Source organism: Bemisia tabaci, chromosome 9 (genome assembly GCF_918797505.1).
Source record: "Bemisia tabaci chromosome 9, PGI_BMITA_v3".
In the NCBI taxonomy this organism is placed as follows: Eukaryota; Metazoa; Arthropoda; class Insecta; order Hemiptera; family Aleyrodidae; genus Bemisia; species Bemisia tabaci.
In genome coordinates, this window is record NC_092801.1 from 18,504,772 (window position 1) to 18,523,296 (window position 18,525).

The window sequence follows — 18,525 nt, forward strand, 5'->3', positions numbered from 1 at the left end:
TTTTGATGGACAAGAGAACTAGAAACGGATATGCAATTTTGACGCAATACAACGATTAGCGAGCAGAACGAGTCTATCTAGAGGAAGAGTTTGAAAAATTGAAGAAAGAAAGAAAAAATAACACTAGGCCAAACTTGTTTTTCTATAGTCCCGCCCAGTGGAGAGGGTCTCAGATAAAACTAAGAGTCACCAAACATCGCTAACCAATGAGAAACTCAAGAGAATACTTGTAGATAATTTCAGACTCTGCCAAAGTTTATCTGAAAAACGTAAAATTACTTTATCAGACTGTCAATTTCAAGTCGTCACTCCATGAGATGGGAATTTGTCCTCTATTTTAAATTATATCCTGATTGTGTGCGAATTTTGTCAGTTCAATCAAGGTTTCACTTACTTAGTATCGTATGCCTCCGTGCAAATGCCGTTGAAAAATTCGAGGTCTATTTTGTCTCCGAACGTGTCATCTTTCCGGTTGGACGTCATGTACCAACCAAATTCAGTGCAACATTGGTACCACCACTGGCGACCTGAAAAATCAGAATGACCAAAATGACGAATAAAAAAGAAAAGAATCAATCCTGCACATTTTGAAAATAATGCGTTGTCAGAGATGATTAATTAATTTTAATGAATCTACTGTCACCAATCTTCGGAGTAAAAGGAGCGCATTTCACTCCAAAATCTTTTTTGTTCCCAAAATACCCGCGTGGTATATGAATGAGGAGTGAAATGGAGATGTTGCATGTGTGAGGAATTTGCGATTTGACTGTGGATTTTTATGTAAAAGTTCGCGAGAAACACGGTGGTGCCACTGGTTTTCTCTGAAATCAACTCCCAAGATCAAAAAAAGCTCTCAAGTTGAGGCCAAAACGGCCGGGGATATCCCACCCTACCCTGAAAGTCCACCTCTACATCAAAACAAATTCTCCATGCAAAGATAGGGAGCAAATACATTAGCAGGGTTGCCGTGTTTTCAGTTTGGAGTCCCCAAATAAAGGGGCAACCCTGCTAATGTATTTGCTCCCTATCTTTGCATGGAGAGTTTGTCTTGTTGTATGAGGTAGACTCTCAGGGTAGGGTGGGATATCCCCGGCCGTTTTAGCGTCAACTTGAGAGCTTTTTTTGAGCTTGGGAGTTGATTTCAGAGAAAACCAGTGGCACCATCGTGTTTCTCGCGAACTTTTACCTATGAACCTTATTCCTCACACATGCAACATCTCCATTCAATCCTCAAGACCGCACTTTCCTCCGTATAAAGTATAAATTCCACTCTGTTTTCATATTTCTCCGGTATTTTGGGGGCAAAACAGGCTCCGCGGTGAAGTTCCCCTCGAATCCAATTTCAAGATTAGCACTAATTCGAGAAATTGTCCGAAAAATTCCATCATCGGTGCTTTTTCGGAAACTCGAAAATTTCGGATTTACACCAGGAGGAAAATACTTATTCCGGAAAATTTGCGTAGGGTGAGGAAAACTATCAGGCTCATTTTTTGCCTTGGCGGCAAAAAACAATTTGGAGATTTACCACACCATGCCGGAGAATTGTGTCACTCCCGTTTGAAAGCGGAGTTTTTTCGGCAAAAACCACCCGTTTGATGAGTGATTTCGTTGCTGATTGCAGCATTTGTATCAGGGAATTTTTCGAAAACTAACTCGAGAATTTTCGACAAATCTCCTTTTTCGATCAGTTTGTTTCATCGTTTGTCCAATAGGTGGCATAAATATTGATGGATTTTTTGTAACATCATTTCCGGTTTATACGGACTCTTTGAGCTGTTTCCAGTGTCGTAGCTAAAGGACGAACGTCCAAGGGGTTCGCCCCCAAGACAACATAAAATTCCCTCAAAAACTTTATATGTATCTCATGATAGATGGGAATATTTTACCTATGAAACCCCTTAAAGTTTTGACCGTAGCTACCATCCCCCTCCATGAAACATTTCTAGCTACGCCATTGGATATATAGACTAAAAAATATTGATAAATGTACATTATGGTAGCCCGAGAACATAGATAAAAATAGACAGGAAAAACACTAAACACATGTACCAAACATAACTAAACATAAAAAGTGTGACTAAAACATACGAAGTTTGGTTAGCGCTGTCCTCCTAAGTTCATTTAAGCTTCTCTTATACTCTCTTCCAATGAAACATTAGGATTAAAATGTATTCAAAATATGAAAAGATTTGACTACTCTTTAGCCACCAAAATCAAGAAATGCTGCTGAAGAATTTGCAAATATGTGATCATGGAAAACTCACCTCCACAGCCACACCCATATGCGGTGTCGTTCAGTGTGCCAATAATGGTTGAATATTTTATGGATTGGCAGAGTTCGTTCCCTCTAAATTGTTCGTTGTATTTAGCGTATCGATTTACCTATTGAGAACAAAATAGTTAAATTGCATCAATGCATTAAGAGAAAAATAAAAATAAAAAAATGCTCGATCTGATCTTCCGTCTCCATCAGAGAGTGCAGCGATGTGCGGTGACGTATATTTTTTCCACTTTTGATTTGTTCGCTCAGTTTTAAACATTTTGAAGGAGATAATTTAGAGAGAGAAAAAACGAATTACTGAGTAAGAGTTCTACAAAAAGTATTAAAATCAATCAAGTCAAAATGACAAGGCGCATAAGTGCAGTTTTTGCTGTTTCATGAATTTGAAGTTTCGAAATTACTTGGACCTTTATGGCGGAAAGAAAGTTACAACAGACTTTTTGATGCTAAGAATTGGAATTCGGGAGCGAATTTTTCCCAGAATATGCATTAAGACTAGTTTGACTTGAAATCATTAATATCTCAATGTTTTAAAAAAACTGCTCTTGTGCGCCTTCTTCTCCAAGCCTCTTAAATCATGTAAACCGCAAAACTGGGTATCTGAATATTAGCATGTATCAATAACTTAACTTCTTATCTTTCGTAAGTGTGGGATGAGTATGAAGCATAAGTGACTGTTTACGATTTCAAGAATATATTGACCTAGAAAGATGCAAAATTGCATTATTAGTGCTGAAGCAGTGTTTAGATACTTTTTAGCAGTCTATCGTCGAAATTTCCAAATCCGATTTTTCGAACAAGTTTTACCAAGATTACTTTACAGAAAATTCGTCCCTCCTCTCCCGGGACTAAAATCCCTCCTTCCGCATAAAATTTTGAATCGGGGATCTTAAACATCCTGATTAAATACTTACGGGTGATTTAATCGACTCGTCCGTCATAATTGCACAGCCCTTTTCAATTTCTTTTTTATTCAGAGACTGAGCGGGTATAAAAAAAGGAAATGCCAGACTCCAGAAGAAGCTACTGATTTCTTTTTTATCACCCTCGAACGGTTCACAAAGGCTGAAAAATAAATTCATCTGAAGTGAGCTCATTTTATATTTATCACCAATGTAGATAAAATAAGGGGCTTTCCATAAATAAGTACAGGGTGATTCAAAGTTAAACGGCCAGACTGCAAGAGCCGAAATACCCTTAAGCCCCCTATTTACATTGTTTGTTTTTTTAAAGATCATTATTGAATTTAGGGCGTTAGAGTACTGGAAATTACACATTTTCATGAGATTTGGTTCACAACCATCGCAAAAATTCAGGAAAAACGTTTTACTTTCCGAAATTTTGGGGGGACCGTAACTTCGACTGGGGGTACTTCTGGAAAAAAACTTTACAAAATAAAAGTCTTGTTTTTATACCCATAGAACACGCTACTGCAGTCCGACCGTTTAACCCTGGGTCACACTGTATACTGAGGGTGATAACATACTCTAAGTTGTTTTCTTACAGATTAACGGTAAAACCCCAAAACTATGTATCTGTTTTTACATCGTTGCAGACTCATTGATAAAATTTATTTTTCAAATGGAAAACTAGTCAGCGGAAATTCTCAAAAACTGCTATGATTCACTTACATAGGGTTCGTTAGTACGGTGATTTTTAATTTTGTCCTTTTGCGGAAGATGCTTATATATACTTACTCAAAAAGATCCCGATAATATTCTCGTTTTTTCTTGTTCTGAACATTCTCGCTCATGATTTTATTTGCGGTCTTGATTGCCTCCACACACTTAGGACCGCCTAACGTAGACAATGACTTTGTAATTACTTCGAACCATTCTACAAAATAAAGAGATACGAAAATATAAAACCTCTCGGTAATTAATAACTTTCCTCAGCTATGCACAACACATACCTGACAAGAATAATTAGAAATAGGCTTAGTTTTACCAACTAGTAATGAGTAGAATATCCAATTCTGCCGTGCTAAGGAAAAACGCGGAATGAACACTCGAAGTTCCAAACTCCTGGTCAATTAAACATGTATTTTTGAGGAAATGTATGAAAATTTGAACTTAAAATTTCCAAAAAGTTACGGCACTATTTGGCGAAAAAATTATCTGAAAAATTGGAAGAAAATAGTTTAAAACTGAAAACTCGTCCTTTATTTAAGAAATAGCGAAGTCTGAAGGCTCATGCCACGTTCGTCCTTGGCGCGGTAGAATGTAACGGTAAAATTGTACATGTATGGTAAGAATGTAAGTTTTGTTGTTGACTGTGTGCTATTTATCAAGATTTAAATAGAGAATATAGAGGTTTCTGAAATTTGATGAATTTCGTGTTTAAGTGGAAACTACTGACGATGAGTGAACTGAACACGAGGATACCCCTGGTTCATCAATTTACGATATAATCTGCTAAAATGTATGTGTTTAAATGGGAAATGCCACCAGATGACGTCACTAGTCGGTGCTTATTCTCACTTTTAAATCTATTTTTACACTATTTCCAATATCAGGACAAAATTATAAAAAATACTATGAAATTAGCTCTTTAAGCCATTTCAGATGAAGCAATAAAATATTTGCAAGCGAATTCTTCATTAATTACCAAACTTATTTCTTAGTTCCAATGATAATTTTTTCTCAAAATACTGATGTTATTTTTAAATTATTCGAAGAAAATCCGCACTTACCATGAAAGTCGGCCTTCGCAAATAGGGAACCACTGGAGGAAACGGCTGCATATACCAAGTGCGGATATTTGTACCTGAGCCAAGCTGCCAAAGATCCTCCGTACGAGGCTCCAAAAACGATCCATTTTGGATTTTTGTAACCATGCTCTAAGTTCATTTGCGTGATGAAATGCGCGTAATCAGCTAATGCTTGGTCACTGCTCAAATACTGCAACGATTTTGTTGTCAAGTCACTGTGAACAGAAGTCAAAATCTTCCCTGAAAAAAAAACTCCAGCCGTGGAGACCGTACTTACGGGTTACACAGACATACCGTGCACGTTCCGGGCCTAGAGGCCGAAAGTTCCGGGCACCAGAGCAATCTAAGCTACGGTTCCAGCACTTAGACACTGGAAAAAAAACGCGTTGGATCTAGAGTCCAGACTCTTAGAAACATCGACAAGAAAAAGTACTCATGATTCAATCAGAATCTAGCTTGAATCAAGAACCAAGCCTCTTAATTTAAGCGGATTTCGTTTTGATTCAAGCAAAAATCCGATTGAATCAAGGGTGTTTTTTCTTGTCAATGTTTTCGAGAGTCTGGACTCTAGATCCAATGTGTTTTTTTTTCCAGTAGAACTTTAGGCCTCTGAGCCCGGAATGGACGGTGTGTCTATGTAGCCCGTAACTTCTTTTCAGTGTTTTTTGCGGGATTAGTATTACGCCCTCTCATGCTGGATTACATGGATAATCTAAATGACACATATCATTAATAGTTATGAATGCGAAAAATATGTATCTCAATTGCAACGTTAAACATATACAAATATGTTTTATTTCTTCAATGAAAAGTAACCAAAATGTTTCCTTGCAATATGAAGAGATTTTTTTCAAGGATCTGGACGAAAATTCACGAAAAACTTTCGGTTGATTATCCTTTAATAAAATTAAATACGAGTGGATTTCTGCAATGTCGCACTCTGAGATACGCATTTTTCGACTTTATAGCCATCGATGTAAAGTTACCGATAATAGCCACTATCTAACATTTCATTTTCTATGTGGCGATTGGACTGCAGTCTTTTTAAAAAAAGAATAATTTTAAAGCCATGCATGTAATACGGTTTTCAAAGTGTTTCTATAATTTCAGAAAAAAGATGACGATCAAGGTAACTTACCGTCCTGGACGACTTTCGCCGTAAAATCTGTGCTCAATTACAAAAGTTGCAGCTTTGAATTTTTCCGCTTGCTTTGCCATCAGACCAAGCTTTAGCCAAAGTTCATTCATCGCACCTGCACCTCCTATCATTAAAAAGATCAAGTTATTGCCTCTGTAATGATCTAAATTTTCTGCATACCGCTGGAAAAAACACAGAAAATATAAAAACAAAATCAATCTTGTAAACAATTTTATAGCGTTCACCTGATAGTCAGCGTTGTTTGTTTTCAATCCATCACCAATATGTAATAATAAACAGACACTTATAATAAATAGGTGCATGGTACAACATACAACTTAACAATAAGATAATGGGAACACGAAAAAAATGTAATGTTACTTCAGCATTTTTATAATGTTGGAAAAATGTGCGACAAGTGTAAATGCTGATTTTACAATAAAAAAAATGCTACGTTAACTACGTTCACGATTAAATGAACAAATTCAATGTTGAGTTAGCATATTTTAAATTTAAAAGCAGCATTTGATATTTTTCTCACATTTGTTCAACAGTATACATGCTAAATCAACGTTAAATTTTTTTCCATGAAGCTGCCTTTAATTTTGAGAGAAGATTTGCTCATTTTATCATTTTTAATGAGTCTCTAGACAGACTGTGGAGAATGCAAATACATTTTCATGATTTACACTGAAAAAAAAGTTCGGTAAATCCGAACTAGCTAGGATCATAATGGAACCAGGTTTTGTTCGGTACACACAACCGAATTATTCGGTCTGTTCAACCAAATTTTTCGGTTTGTGCGACCGAACCATAATAGATTCTTACAGTTCGGTTCAGTGGACCGAACGGTTCGGCTGAGCAGACCGAATAATACGATCGTGTGTACCGAACAGAATCGTGGTTCCATATGATCCTAACTAGTTCGGATTGACCGAACTTTTTTTTTTTCAGTGTATTTCCCAACCGTTCATATATTTTTAATTTTTGGGCCGAGAATGGCGAACATGGCACTTCAACCCGTAACTTTAACCTTGAGTTTTCCGATTTTTGATATGAATTGCTTACCTGCTCCCAAGTATCCATGACGGAAGGTGCAAAGTGGTCAAGCCTCTGCGTCACCGTCTTGAATCTTATATCTGTAAGGTCCTCCTTACGTGGTAGTCTAGTCGCAAATTCATCCAGTATCCTCGAAATGTCCTCGTCCCTATTCCATAATCCACATTGTTGAGGGGCATCGTAAGCGGTAACGCTTACTAGCAGATACAAAGATGTTACCAAATGAGGAATCAGCATCTAAAATCAGGGATCGTTGAAAGATCACTCGTAAAGTAAAACGTTTCTTCTTACCCTTAACCTTGTTAATCTTAATGGCTTGAAATCTTTTGTTACCGGGGTCTTTTTTTTAAAGTCTAATTTTATTTTGTTCCCTGGAATTTTTGGTAATTTTAACCAATCTTCCCTCCACCCCCCTCCCCTCCACCCAATCTTTAAGTACGAGAAAATGCATTTTTTTATTGCTAGTTAATATCATCCAGACAATTTTTTTCTGAAATATATTGTTTTCCTTATCATGCGTGTAATTATGAATTAAATAATTTTAACTCCTATTCTCAATTTGATATGAATTTATCTACCTCCATCTTGCATGTTTGAGAATCATTAATTATCAGGTGCGACTCGCAGAAACTTTGAACAAAGGGGAGGGAAAGGGATGACGTTGACGAAAAATTAGGCGCCTCAGCAATGACACAGCTACACATTTTTTAATTTCGAAAAAATCACACAGATAACTAGAAAATGAAGAACACAAGACGAAACAATTTCATCCGAATCGATAAAAGTTTTTCAGAGGCAAACAATTCTACAAAAAAAAAAAAATTGAAAAAATAGAAATTTCAATCCAAGAATCTAAATCGAAAAATTTGATTTCTTTGCCCACCCTGAGCTCTTCTCAACCGAGACTCTAAAAAAAGCAGCGCTCAACAAAAAAATAAAATTAATGGCTGGAAAAAGTTAAAAATATTGGTAAACAATATATAGCAATCTATGAATTTTACTCGTGGCTTTAAAAAAAAATAGTGTATTTTCCGAAGAAAATACACTAAAAAATTTACCTTCACTGAGGGGAATATTTTTTTTTTTTTTTTTTTTTTTTTTTTTTTTAATTGAAAAAGCTTTTCAACCTTTTATTTTCGATACTTTTTTGTTATACATTAAGGAAGAAGAAGTATTTTACGCACCTTGGAGGGTAATAATAAACATGAATCGAAACTCAGGAAGTGCCGGCTGTGATCGCTGATCTGAATTGTAGATAAATTGCAAGAGACAGTTCTTATAACTTTATCCCTATGGGATTTAATCTCGGAACAAGTGCTTCATTGCAATCGCAATCACGCCACACTTGTCTGTAGGAAGTAAATAATCTTAAGATGGGTGACACATGCACATGAGAGGTTACACTACGTTACACAAAACTGATTCAAGCATGACCAAACAGATAGTGAAACTTGTGGTTCGTGACGTCGCAGATTTCGAGCCTTTTTCGTTTGTTTGTTTAAGTTTTGTATTTTTATCCATTAATTTTAGTGGTTTAAGAATGACTAATTTTTGCTCATGGAAAAAAGACAATAAGTGTTTATTTTTCTCTTATGTTCAGAATAATCCTGAAAACTTCGCTCCAACATGATTTGTAACGTTTTCTCAAAGAAATTTTCGTTTTTTAAATTTACTAATGAGAGGAAACGGAACAGCAGTAGTCGAAAACGCAACAGACGACGAAATCAAGATACGTGTGTCCACAGTTTTACCATCAATGTATGAACATTGAATATTTTGTTCACCTTCACATTAGAATGTCCAAGTATGAAACAAACAATAAAATGGATAAAATCAGGTATTTTCTGTCTTCTTCTTGAATTTTTACAGAATTTCTACGCAGTGAAATGAAAGTGAATTCAATGAACGAGAACGAAGAAAAATATTCGTGGCAGACAAAGTAATAAAGATGCCTTCTGTCATATGCTCGTCGGAAAGGCAGAGCAGAAATTTGAAAATGTTTTTAAAGATTAAAAAAATGGCAGACAAATCAATTTGTGAACCCGCATAAGATTCTAATATCCATTGAAAAGTTATCATAGAAAGTTTATAAAATTGACTGTGATAGTAATTGTTGGTAAAGTTAATTCATTGGACGAACAAATTACCTATTGCTTGAAAGCCAGGATTTTTCTGTTAACTATAAAAGGTCTTCCAAAAGATACACATACGTATTTTATCAAAATGCAGTTTGTGTAAAAATGAAGTCAAAGGAATTGACAGTAAAAAATACAAGATCAATATGACGGATCCAAATTACGGACAAACCAAATTTTGAAAAAAAACAGGTTGGCCGAAATTTTATGGGAGATGTAAAAGGTATAAAAAATAAGATCGTGCATTGGATAATCTGTCACGACTAGGGTAATTATTCATTCATAGCAGTGTATTACCACCTATAGAGGCTCAAATCTTAAAAAATCTTGTTCCTGGATGCTCCTAAAAAATCTAGAAGGAGAAAAAATGTATATTAAAAACGGAGATTGACGACGCAAATCGTTAATTGTCAATTTGGTTAATTTATTTTTGGCATTTTGCTTTCAAGGAGGAACCACATGAAAAAAGGAGATTCGAATTATCAATTTCAATGGAGGAAATTTTGTTTCAGCAATTCATGTTTTGAAGTACGGGTAGCATGTTGGTCCTTTTGAATAAATTCCATATTCATGAAATATCGTGAGCTTATTAGACTTTATTCTATCCAAAGTTGCTGATCACTTAAAATTTTTCATTCCTGTAGGAACAGCGATAGGTGGTTGTAGTAAAATACATCAGTATCAGCCTCCTGCCATTTCATTTATTTCAAACTTAAGATATTTCAATAAAAACATCGATTTTGGACCATTTCATTTAATGTCGACCATTTTTGGAGGTTGCTGCAAACGCTCCTGGAAATAGGGAGAATAGTGAAAATACAAAAAAAGTTCTGAAAACTTATCCTCAAGGTTGTACGAGGGTGAATATGGTCTAAATGATTAATACTTACAATGAAATGTTTTCCATCTAGATCCTCTGCGAATTTGAGTGTATTTTCCGAAGGAAAAATACACTATTGCGCTCTCCCTCGTGTTTTTTTGTTTTTCGGTTTATTCTCAGAACAATATTACTTTCTCGTTAGTTTCAAAGTTTTTTTCAGCTTGACACGGAAAACAAGCAAAAAAATTGAATCAAGGGTATTATTACACTACGCGCATAATTATACGTTAAGAAAAATGGCTGTTCTAATAAAATCAGTTGATCATTGAAGATTACAACATGTCTGAAAAGATCAGTTGACCAATCGGTCCGAGTTTTAGCGCACGGAAATTCAAACTTTTCAAGAATTTTTCCATATAGCTTTCCTGCTTTTACCGTGGTTCTTTCCATGGTGATTTCTCACCACGGACATTGCTACATCACCTATCGACATTTTTTATCAGAAAAATCCTACTCCTCGGAAACCCATAACGGAACTGAGTGTTTCAAAAGCTATTTCAATTTCTATGAAAAGAATAAGTCACAGGGCATTAACACATTTGAGCACTATCCTTTTTAATGACTCCAACGTCCTTTGCGTCAATCAACCCCTCATTAATTGCTATAGTCCTGCACCAGTACCACAAAGTTGTACTTGAGTGATAATGAACCAAATGAGTAATACTCACCACGAAGTGTTTTAAATCTAGTTAGACCGCGAATTTGTCGTGTTTCAGGAACTATTTTTTAATGATTCGCACATCCTTTTGCGTCAATCATATCCGCATTAATTGCTATTCCTCCTCTACAACACAATTTAACGCTCATTTTCCGGGTGCTATGTTCATTAAGTTGACTTGGGTCATGTCAACATGTGCGTCACTTTCAACAGAGATTCCAGCTCGAACATCAAAGTGAATTCTTTCAGAGCGATTTATGGTCGATTCATCCGTAGATTTGCCACAGGTTAGCACCCACAGTTATTCTTACCTGGAAAGAGGACGTGTTATTTAAAATCTGTAGATCGATATGCGTGATCGAACGTGCAAGGGCAATAATTGGACGTATTCCTGTCAAACGGAACCATGTGCATTGAGACATGAGCCCTGCGACCAATAAGAATGTATACATTACAGGGCGCACGTCACAATGCACATAGTTCCGTTTGATAGAGATACGTCCAATTGATTCTCGGCAAGCTGCACTTTTTAGGCCTAGCTTTTTAAATCTTTTCTCATTATTGAATTTTTTCCTATTTCCAGGCACAAGGTGACCTTTGGCTGGAACTGAAACTCGGCCTATAAAAAGGAACGCAGAGCATGGATTGGTACTCACAACCAAGTGTGCAACCATGGGTTTCGGGTACAAACCATTGGCTCTTCTCTTCCTCGCCGCTTTTATTCAGCAGGTAAGAGTTACTTCACTCGCTGTGCTTTGCGATACATCGATTGATCTGTCATTTAAACCTACACTGTTCAAAATCCCGGCGCGAAATTCACGCTAACTCAGTTGCTGTTTTGACTAGAGTACCTGTATAGCGAGAGTATAGACAGATGTGAATTTCCGAAAACCCATCAGGCCTTCACCGATGCCTCCGCGAATAAAGTTAAGGCCCAGAAATGCAGCCAACCTATGGATTTTCAATTATCCAGAGAGATTTATTAATACAATTGTTACAAACCATCGTTTATAAAGCACGTGCTTGACTTAGTTTTTGCATATATTTACTCATTTTTGCGGAAGAACACTCATTTATGTACATCCTTAGCCATCTTGGTTAGAATTGGAATCTGCAGACTGACAGTGAAATTTTGTGCGTTAGAAGTTGGTTATAAGGGTGGCTGCACTTTTGGGCCTTAAGCCATCCATGAAGCGATCTGTCCATACTCTCGCTATACAGATGCTCTACTGTTACTCTGAGGGCATGGATCCGGCGCGAAATAAGCTCGGCGCGAATGCCATGCTCTGGCGGGAGTGAAAATCTGACAGGCAAACGTAAAACGGAACTGCCACAGCATGAACTTAAACTCGAGTCGCGGCGTTGATAGACGAGTGCGCTACCACTTTGCCATTCGGCACTCATGCCAGAGTGCCCTGCATTCACGCTACTTGAGGTACCTCAACTAATTCGTCCGTTGTTGGTGATATTCACGTTCTGATCTATCCACTCAGAGTGCGGCGCGAAATTCGCTCTGGATTTCTTTTCACGCCGGCTATTCACTCATTGTCAGTGTAAATCATTCATTTTTAACAGTGTATGGAAAAGGATCGATGAACGGGTGTTCGCAACGAACACCTTAATAATAGATTCCTTACTATGGTCTCAAATGGGGAAATATCGATAGTCGATCATTTACGCCTTGCTACTGTTTACTTGAAGCTCTCGAACATATAAAATCCGCGTGCTCTCTAGTGCTCTGCGGCGCCTAACCGCCACAGTCTCCCTATCCTCCATACACACTTCAAGGATTTGACACTCCCTCCTTCCGTATGCAATCCCTGCCCTAGTGTAAATATTACCTTGCGGTGAGCTAACCATCACCTTGCGGCAAGGTATCGGCCTTGCCGCCCTCTCCGAGCCCTATCCGAGCCCTCACCGAGCTAGTTCATGGAACTCGACGACCGGGAATAAAACCGTATGACAACACTGTAGACCCAAATCCAGACGCAGGGCGCGAAAAAGGCGACACAGCATCGGGAAATACCCCGTGTTGGGTATGCTTTTCGTCTCCAACGTTGCCATGCATAATTATTCCCAGTCGTTAAGTTCCACGAACTGACCCGGCGAGGCCTCGGATAGGGCTCGGAGAGGGTGGCAAGGCCGATACCTTGCCGCAAGGTGATGGTGAGCTCACCGCAAGGTAATATTTTCTCTAGGGTGTTACTGTGAAACTGATACACATCTTTTCCGTACGTAACACCTATCGTTTGAAGGGTTATTAATAGTTGAAATAATTCAACATACGTGTTTGATTGAACCTTTTTCGCTGAGCATATCCGTAAAGCTTGATCAGAATCGCCGACTTCAACACGTGTCACGCTGGAAAAAAGGAAGTTACAGGCTATATAGACACACCGTTAGTCCAGGCCTCAGAGGTTGAACGTTCCGGGTGCTGGAGCCATAACATAGATTGCTCCGGGTGCTACGTCCGGAACTTTCGGCCTCTGAGCCCGGAACGTGGGCGGTATGTCTGTAAAACACGTGAGTACGGCTTCCACGACCGGAGTTTTTTTTCAGTGCACTAAAAAATATTTTGTAGTCGTCAAAGTTTGATAGTCAGAAATACCAAGTGCAAACCCCTAGTTTGAAGGGACACATCATAGCACACATTAAGCGTACTTAGAGAATGTCTAGTTCAGTGGATTGAAGCCCGCCCGGCAAAAACCACCATTCAACCACCATTCAACTGTTGAGCTAAATACGAAATGGATATTAAATAACATGTTGAGCATTTCGTTTCGCATAAGTAAACCGAAGTTTTGTAAACTTTTTTGGATCATTACCTCCAAAAGCTCATCATCCATCTCGTAGGTGGGTCAACAGTCGAAAAGAGGATGATGACAATTGCTGCCTTTCATAATTTTAAATAAAGAAGCGTAGAATCCCTAAAAGTGAATGTTTCCACATGTCTAAGAGATCGGTGGAGGGCTTCTCTTTGTTTCTGGGTGAAAAAGGTAGCGGAAATTTTGTCACAATATTACTTCCAAAATAAACGTTTTCGCAACGTCATTTGGACGAATTTCTGCGTAACGGAACTATGTGCATCATGACGTGAGCCCTGTTATGCATATATTCTTAGGGGTCTCAGGGCTCATGTCTTAATGCACATAGTTCCGTTTGGCAGGAAATGTCCACTTGGGAGTGGTAACATTGGTTTTGATTACTGTTGTTTCGAGAGTAGTAACTGTTTTGATCTTTAACCTAGGCGCACAAGCGGTATTTATTTATTATTTTATTTATTCATTCTTTTACTTTTTGCACATTTGGCTTCACAAAAACGTCATTTTCTAAATAAAGATATTGATATAAACATATTGGCATACAATTCGTCTTAAGGTAATGATTTATTCATTGACATTCAAAAATTCATTGACTGAGTAAGGGCATTTTGCTATTAAGATGCATGTATATTCATAGAACTCTGATAAGAATAAAAGCGCCAAAACTACTTACAAAGATTTGAGTAAAAGTGAGGTTTGGCTCCTCTAAGTGAAAAGCACGAACATCAGAAAGACACTTAAGTAGCCCACAACCGCACTTAAAGTCGTTTTAATCTCTCTAATCTTACTTTCTGAACTTCTGAGCGTCGAAAAATAGGGATTTATTTGTTTTATTTAAATCTAAGGACTTCTCAATTGCCGAGACCACTTGAACATGAATACGTGTGTGACAGCGCAAACACTCAAGTCCACTCAAGTTAAATCGGGAGTAAATCGATTCTCAGGGTGTTTCATGGTGAAAGAAGTTTCTTGGAATTTTTTAAAATTAAATTTATGTAAAACTAAATTCTAGTTGCTCATAAAAATATTAGTTTTCTTCAATGACCGCTTTGCCGTTGGATTTTGGTAAATATCATGGATGGGAGGATTTATTGATTTTTATGAATTTTATTGCACACTGGAAAAAAACACATTGGATCTAGATTCCAGACTCTTGAAAACATTGACAAGGAAAACTACTCTTGATTCAATCGGATTTTTGCTTAAATCAAAACGAAATCCACTTAAATTAAGAGGCTTGGTTCTTGATTTAAGCTAGATTCTGATTGAATCAAGAGTACTTTTACTTGTGGATATTTTTAAGAGTCTGGACTCTAGATCCAATGTGTTTTTTTTCCAGTGCATAGAGAAAAAAAGAGTCGTTGCTTTTACGGTGCACGTATTATATTCCATATTCTACCTCCTTTTTTGGTTGTATTTGTAATCACACTGATACTTTAACGATTATTTGAGTCCCGTTTACAATGCGCCATCGTTGCGTGGATCGAAAGAATCGTTACCAGATGATTATAACATTGTATCAACGACTAGGAAAGTAGATAGGAAATCGAATTCCATAAGAGCAACGATAATTTTCTCAATGACGCTTTAAAGTCTCAAATTTAAGTTGGTTTTGAAATTTTAACTCGTTCCAAATGTTTTAAGTGAAATTTTGATGAGGGGACAGGTCCTCTGATGCATCCATCATTTTATTATAGTGCTTTGTCCCTGCAAAACAGAAACATAGGTAAATTTCCTTCATTTTGAGAATGAGGCAAAAATAGTTCTCCCTTGTACAAATAGTTGCATAATAGATCAAAATGAAGGCATACCATGCTCTGCCGCTCTGTTTATGCCATATTCCTTGGCTAGAAGCGCTGTTTGCTTTCATTTCGACAATTCGTGTTTCCCTCATAACTAAATGTCAATGTTCCATTTCCCCTCATAAATTGCATTTTCATCAGGAGAATCTTTGGAGTCCTTTACTGAAAATGTTACTGATTTTTCTTTTGATCTCATGCAAAAATCAGACACATTTTTAACGTAAATTGCGCAGGTACATTCTTTAAAACATTGCATTGTTTGGTCAATTTTCCAACCTTGGAATAGAGTTACGCTCCTTCGTCCAGAAAACGACAAATTGGATGTAAACAACGCCCACACAATGAAAAATTGCTGCGTTTCGGTTAATTTAGGTTAAATTATTTCTTTTTGATCAACCAAATTTTAAGCTGAAGCAACCATCAATTTGATTAAATCAACCAAAACCTCAAGTGACTCCGACATGTATGAGAAAAAAACACTAAGATATGGCACTTTATATTTCCCATTCACTCTTATGGCCCGAGCACGAACGAGCACACCCCATCTTTCCCTCTGCACATAGTTCTGTTCTATAGAAATGCGTCCATATTTGCTTCCATCTAGCCGAGAGAAAAACAAATGAGATATTTTGTGAGATTAGACACGTACACGTACAGTGGCTTGGCGTGCTTTGCGATACATCGATTATTCTGCCATATAAACGTGTGGAAAAGGATCGATAAACAAGGCGTTCGCAACAAACATCGTAATAATCGATTCTTTTCCATAGCTTTAAATAGGAAAATATTCATAACCGATCATTCACACCTCGCCACTGGGCATGTAGTTGAGGTGGCAATCAAACTTGCGCGTAACTTGTGGGCAAGTTTTTTCAAGTCGGCGTTTTATTTTTTTCAGGCACACTTTGCCCCATCCGTCTCTGACTCAAATCAGGACAATGTCGGCATCTCTGGAGGTGAAGCAACTGCACTGAATCAGATCAAGGAGAAAACCGCACACATTGAGACTTTGAAGAAAATGAAGGAGGACATGTTCAAAACCATTCTCACGATTTTCACGGACAAAGCAGCTAAACTGAAGGAGGAGCTCAAAGGCCAGGATCTCGACTCCGCCGACGTCCAAGAGAAAATAAAGGCAGCGGCTGAAGAGAAAAACCAGGCTGACCAAGAAGTAGGAACAAAGGTCAAGCTAATTGATGGACGAATCAAATGCTTAGAGTCAGAAATCAGCCAACTTCAGGGAAAACCACCTATGTCATGGGCAAAGGGCTGCTCGAATGTGGAATCGTTGAAGGCACAAATTGAGACTTTGAAGAAAATGAAAGAAGACATGTTCAAAACAGCCAGCTCTATGTTCATGGCCAAAAAGGCTAAGCTTGATAAGGAACTCGAAGGCCAGAATCTTGACTTCGCCAGCATGAAAGAAAAAATAAAGCCGATGGTTGAAGAGAAGAACCAGGCAGAAAAAGAAATGATGCAAAAGGTCAATCTGATTGATAATGAAATCAAAGCCTTGGAGATGCAGATCGGCCACCTTCAAGGAAAACCACAGATGCTCCCGGCAAAAAGCTTTTCAAACGTGGAGGAGATGAAGGCATACATTGAGACTCTGAAGAAAATGAAGGAGGATATGTTCAAAACGGCTAGCTCTATGTTCAAGGCAAAAAAGGCTCAGCTTGATAAGGAACTCGAAGGCCAGAATCTTGACTTCGCCAGCCTGCAAGAAAAAATAAGGCCGATGGTTGAAGAGAAAAACCAGGCAGAAAGAGAAATAAACCAAAAGGCCAATCTGATTGATGGAGAAATCAAAGCCTTGGAGACACAAATCAGCCAACGTCAGGGAACATCACAGAACTTACAGGCGAGAGGTATCCCAAACGTGGACGAGATGAAGGCAGAAATTGAGACTTTGAAGAAAATGAAGGACGACATGTTCAAATTGGCTCTCAAGATTTTCACAGACAAAGCGGATCAACTGAAGAAAGAACTTAAGGGTCAGTCTCTCGATTCCGCCAACGCGCAAGAAAAATAATGGCGATGATTGAAGAGAAAAATCAGGCGGACAAAGAAGTTGGAGACAAAGTCAAGATGATTGATGGAAGAATCAAATCCCTGGAGACACAGATCGCAAATTTTGGACAGTAGGGGTTCCGTATGATGTAAACTTTTCGATGGCTAAAATTGAACCTTGAATTATATTAAGTTCAGGGAACATTCCTCATCGATAAGGGCATTTGGTCTACTCCCGTTCACATTCTTTGGAATCTTGCAAAATGTTATATTGTAACCAAATAAAGTTAACAGTTAACATTGATGTTTTTAGTAATAAGAATCAATTTGAGATAATTAAAAGTTTTATTGCAGCATATATCATTTTTTTATATTTATTCTTTTCCTGTTTTTATGTTGATGTAAAATCACATATTTTTATATAGTTATTCATAGCAATGAAAATCAGTTGAACCAAACTTAAACCTTCTAGTCCACAAATATCGCTAAGAGCTTCTAGCCAATTTTTCCATGAATATTCTTGAAATCTCAAAGATTAATCACACAAAATTTAGTGTAATGACAATTTCCTATTATTTAGAAAGGAATAATTCGATAGAAAGTTAGCACATGTCGCAAGCCAAGATACTCGCTTTTGTAGTTTCACCATCAATATGCATTATTTAGAACGACAACCATACAAAGGTTCCCAACATGTTTCTTTCAACTTCAACCTGAAAAAAAAAAAAAAAAAATTAATCCATGTCTCACCCCGTTGGCAAAATCGTCCAATCCGCGGAATGAGCAAACCTAATCTACCCTAACGACGCACAGTGGATTGCGTCAATAGGAGATGTCAGACAAAATTTGGAAACTTTAAACGCTAATAACTCCGCTTATACATAACTTTGAGCTTCCCATAAAGGTTCCAATGGTTTTTCCGTGACATTTTCTTCTAGAAGCACTCCTTGAAATTTAAAACGTGACGAAATCAACAACAAAATTCTCAGTTTTAGTCAAAAATGTCATGTCCGACCTCTCTAATTGACTC

General features: G+C 37.6%; 2 protein-coding genes across 3 annotated transcripts; one reads left to right on the plus strand and one right to left on the minus strand.

The window, feature by feature from the left end:
• Window positions 1-371: 371 nt before the first annotated feature.
• LOC109034843 (putative serine protease F56F10.1) lies at window positions 372-8,516 on the minus strand. Its single transcript, XM_072304077.1, has 8 exons — window positions 8,373-8,516; window positions 7,198-7,425; window positions 6,130-6,311; window positions 4,974-5,206; window positions 3,979-4,117; window positions 3,196-3,346; window positions 2,265-2,382; window positions 372-527 (listed from the first exon to the last, which is right to left on the minus strand). The coding sequence occupies exons 2-8, from the start codon at window positions 7,423-7,425 to the stop codon at window positions 391-393; spliced, it is 1,188 nt and encodes a 395-aa protein (XP_072160178.1). The 5' UTR covers window positions 8,373-8,516; the 3' UTR covers window positions 372-390.
• A 116-nt stretch (window positions 8,517-8,632) lies between these two features.
• LOC109034787 (uncharacterized) lies at window positions 8,633-17,782 on the plus strand. 2 transcript variants are annotated; one of them, XM_072304075.1, is made up of 3 exons: window positions 8,633-9,025; window positions 11,445-11,590; window positions 16,384-17,782. In XM_072304075.1, exons 2-3 carry the CDS (start codon window positions 11,534-11,536, stop codon window positions 17,515-17,517), a joined length of 1,191 nt encoding a protein of 396 aa, XP_072160176.1. In that variant the 5' UTR covers window positions 8,633-9,025; window positions 11,445-11,533; the 3' UTR covers window positions 17,518-17,782. The 2 variants fall into 2 exon arrangements, with proteins under 2 accessions (XP_072160176.1, XP_072160177.1); XM_072304076.1 differs by having other exon boundaries at window positions 8,662-8,680.
• Window positions 17,783-18,525: the final 743 nt, after the last annotated feature.

What these genes read in the sequence shown, in the direction of transcription:
- LOC109034843 (XM_072304077.1), bottom strand. Translation starts at nt 7,425, where the DNA reads ATGCTGATTCCTCATTTGGTAACATCTTTGTATCTGCTAGTAAGCGTT. An exon ending in TGCGAAGGCCGACTTTCATG is followed by an intron (nt 4,118 to 4,973) that starts GTAAGTGCGGAT and finishes TTTATTTTGTAG; the next exon opens with AATGGTTCGAAGTAATTACA. An exon ending in TATTATCGGGATCTTTTTGA is followed by an intron (nt 3,347 to 3,978) that starts GTAAGTATATAT and finishes TTTATTTTTCAG; the next exon opens with CCTTTGTGAACCGTTCGAGG.
- LOC109034787 (XM_072304075.1), top strand. Translation starts at nt 11,534, where the DNA reads ATGGGTTTCGGGTACAAACCATTGGCTCTTCTCTTCCTCGCCGCTTTT. An exon ending in TCGCCGCTTTTATTCAGCAG is followed by an intron (nt 11,591 to 16,383) that starts GTAAGAGTTACT and finishes TATTTTTTTCAG; the next exon opens with GCACACTTTGCCCCATCCGT.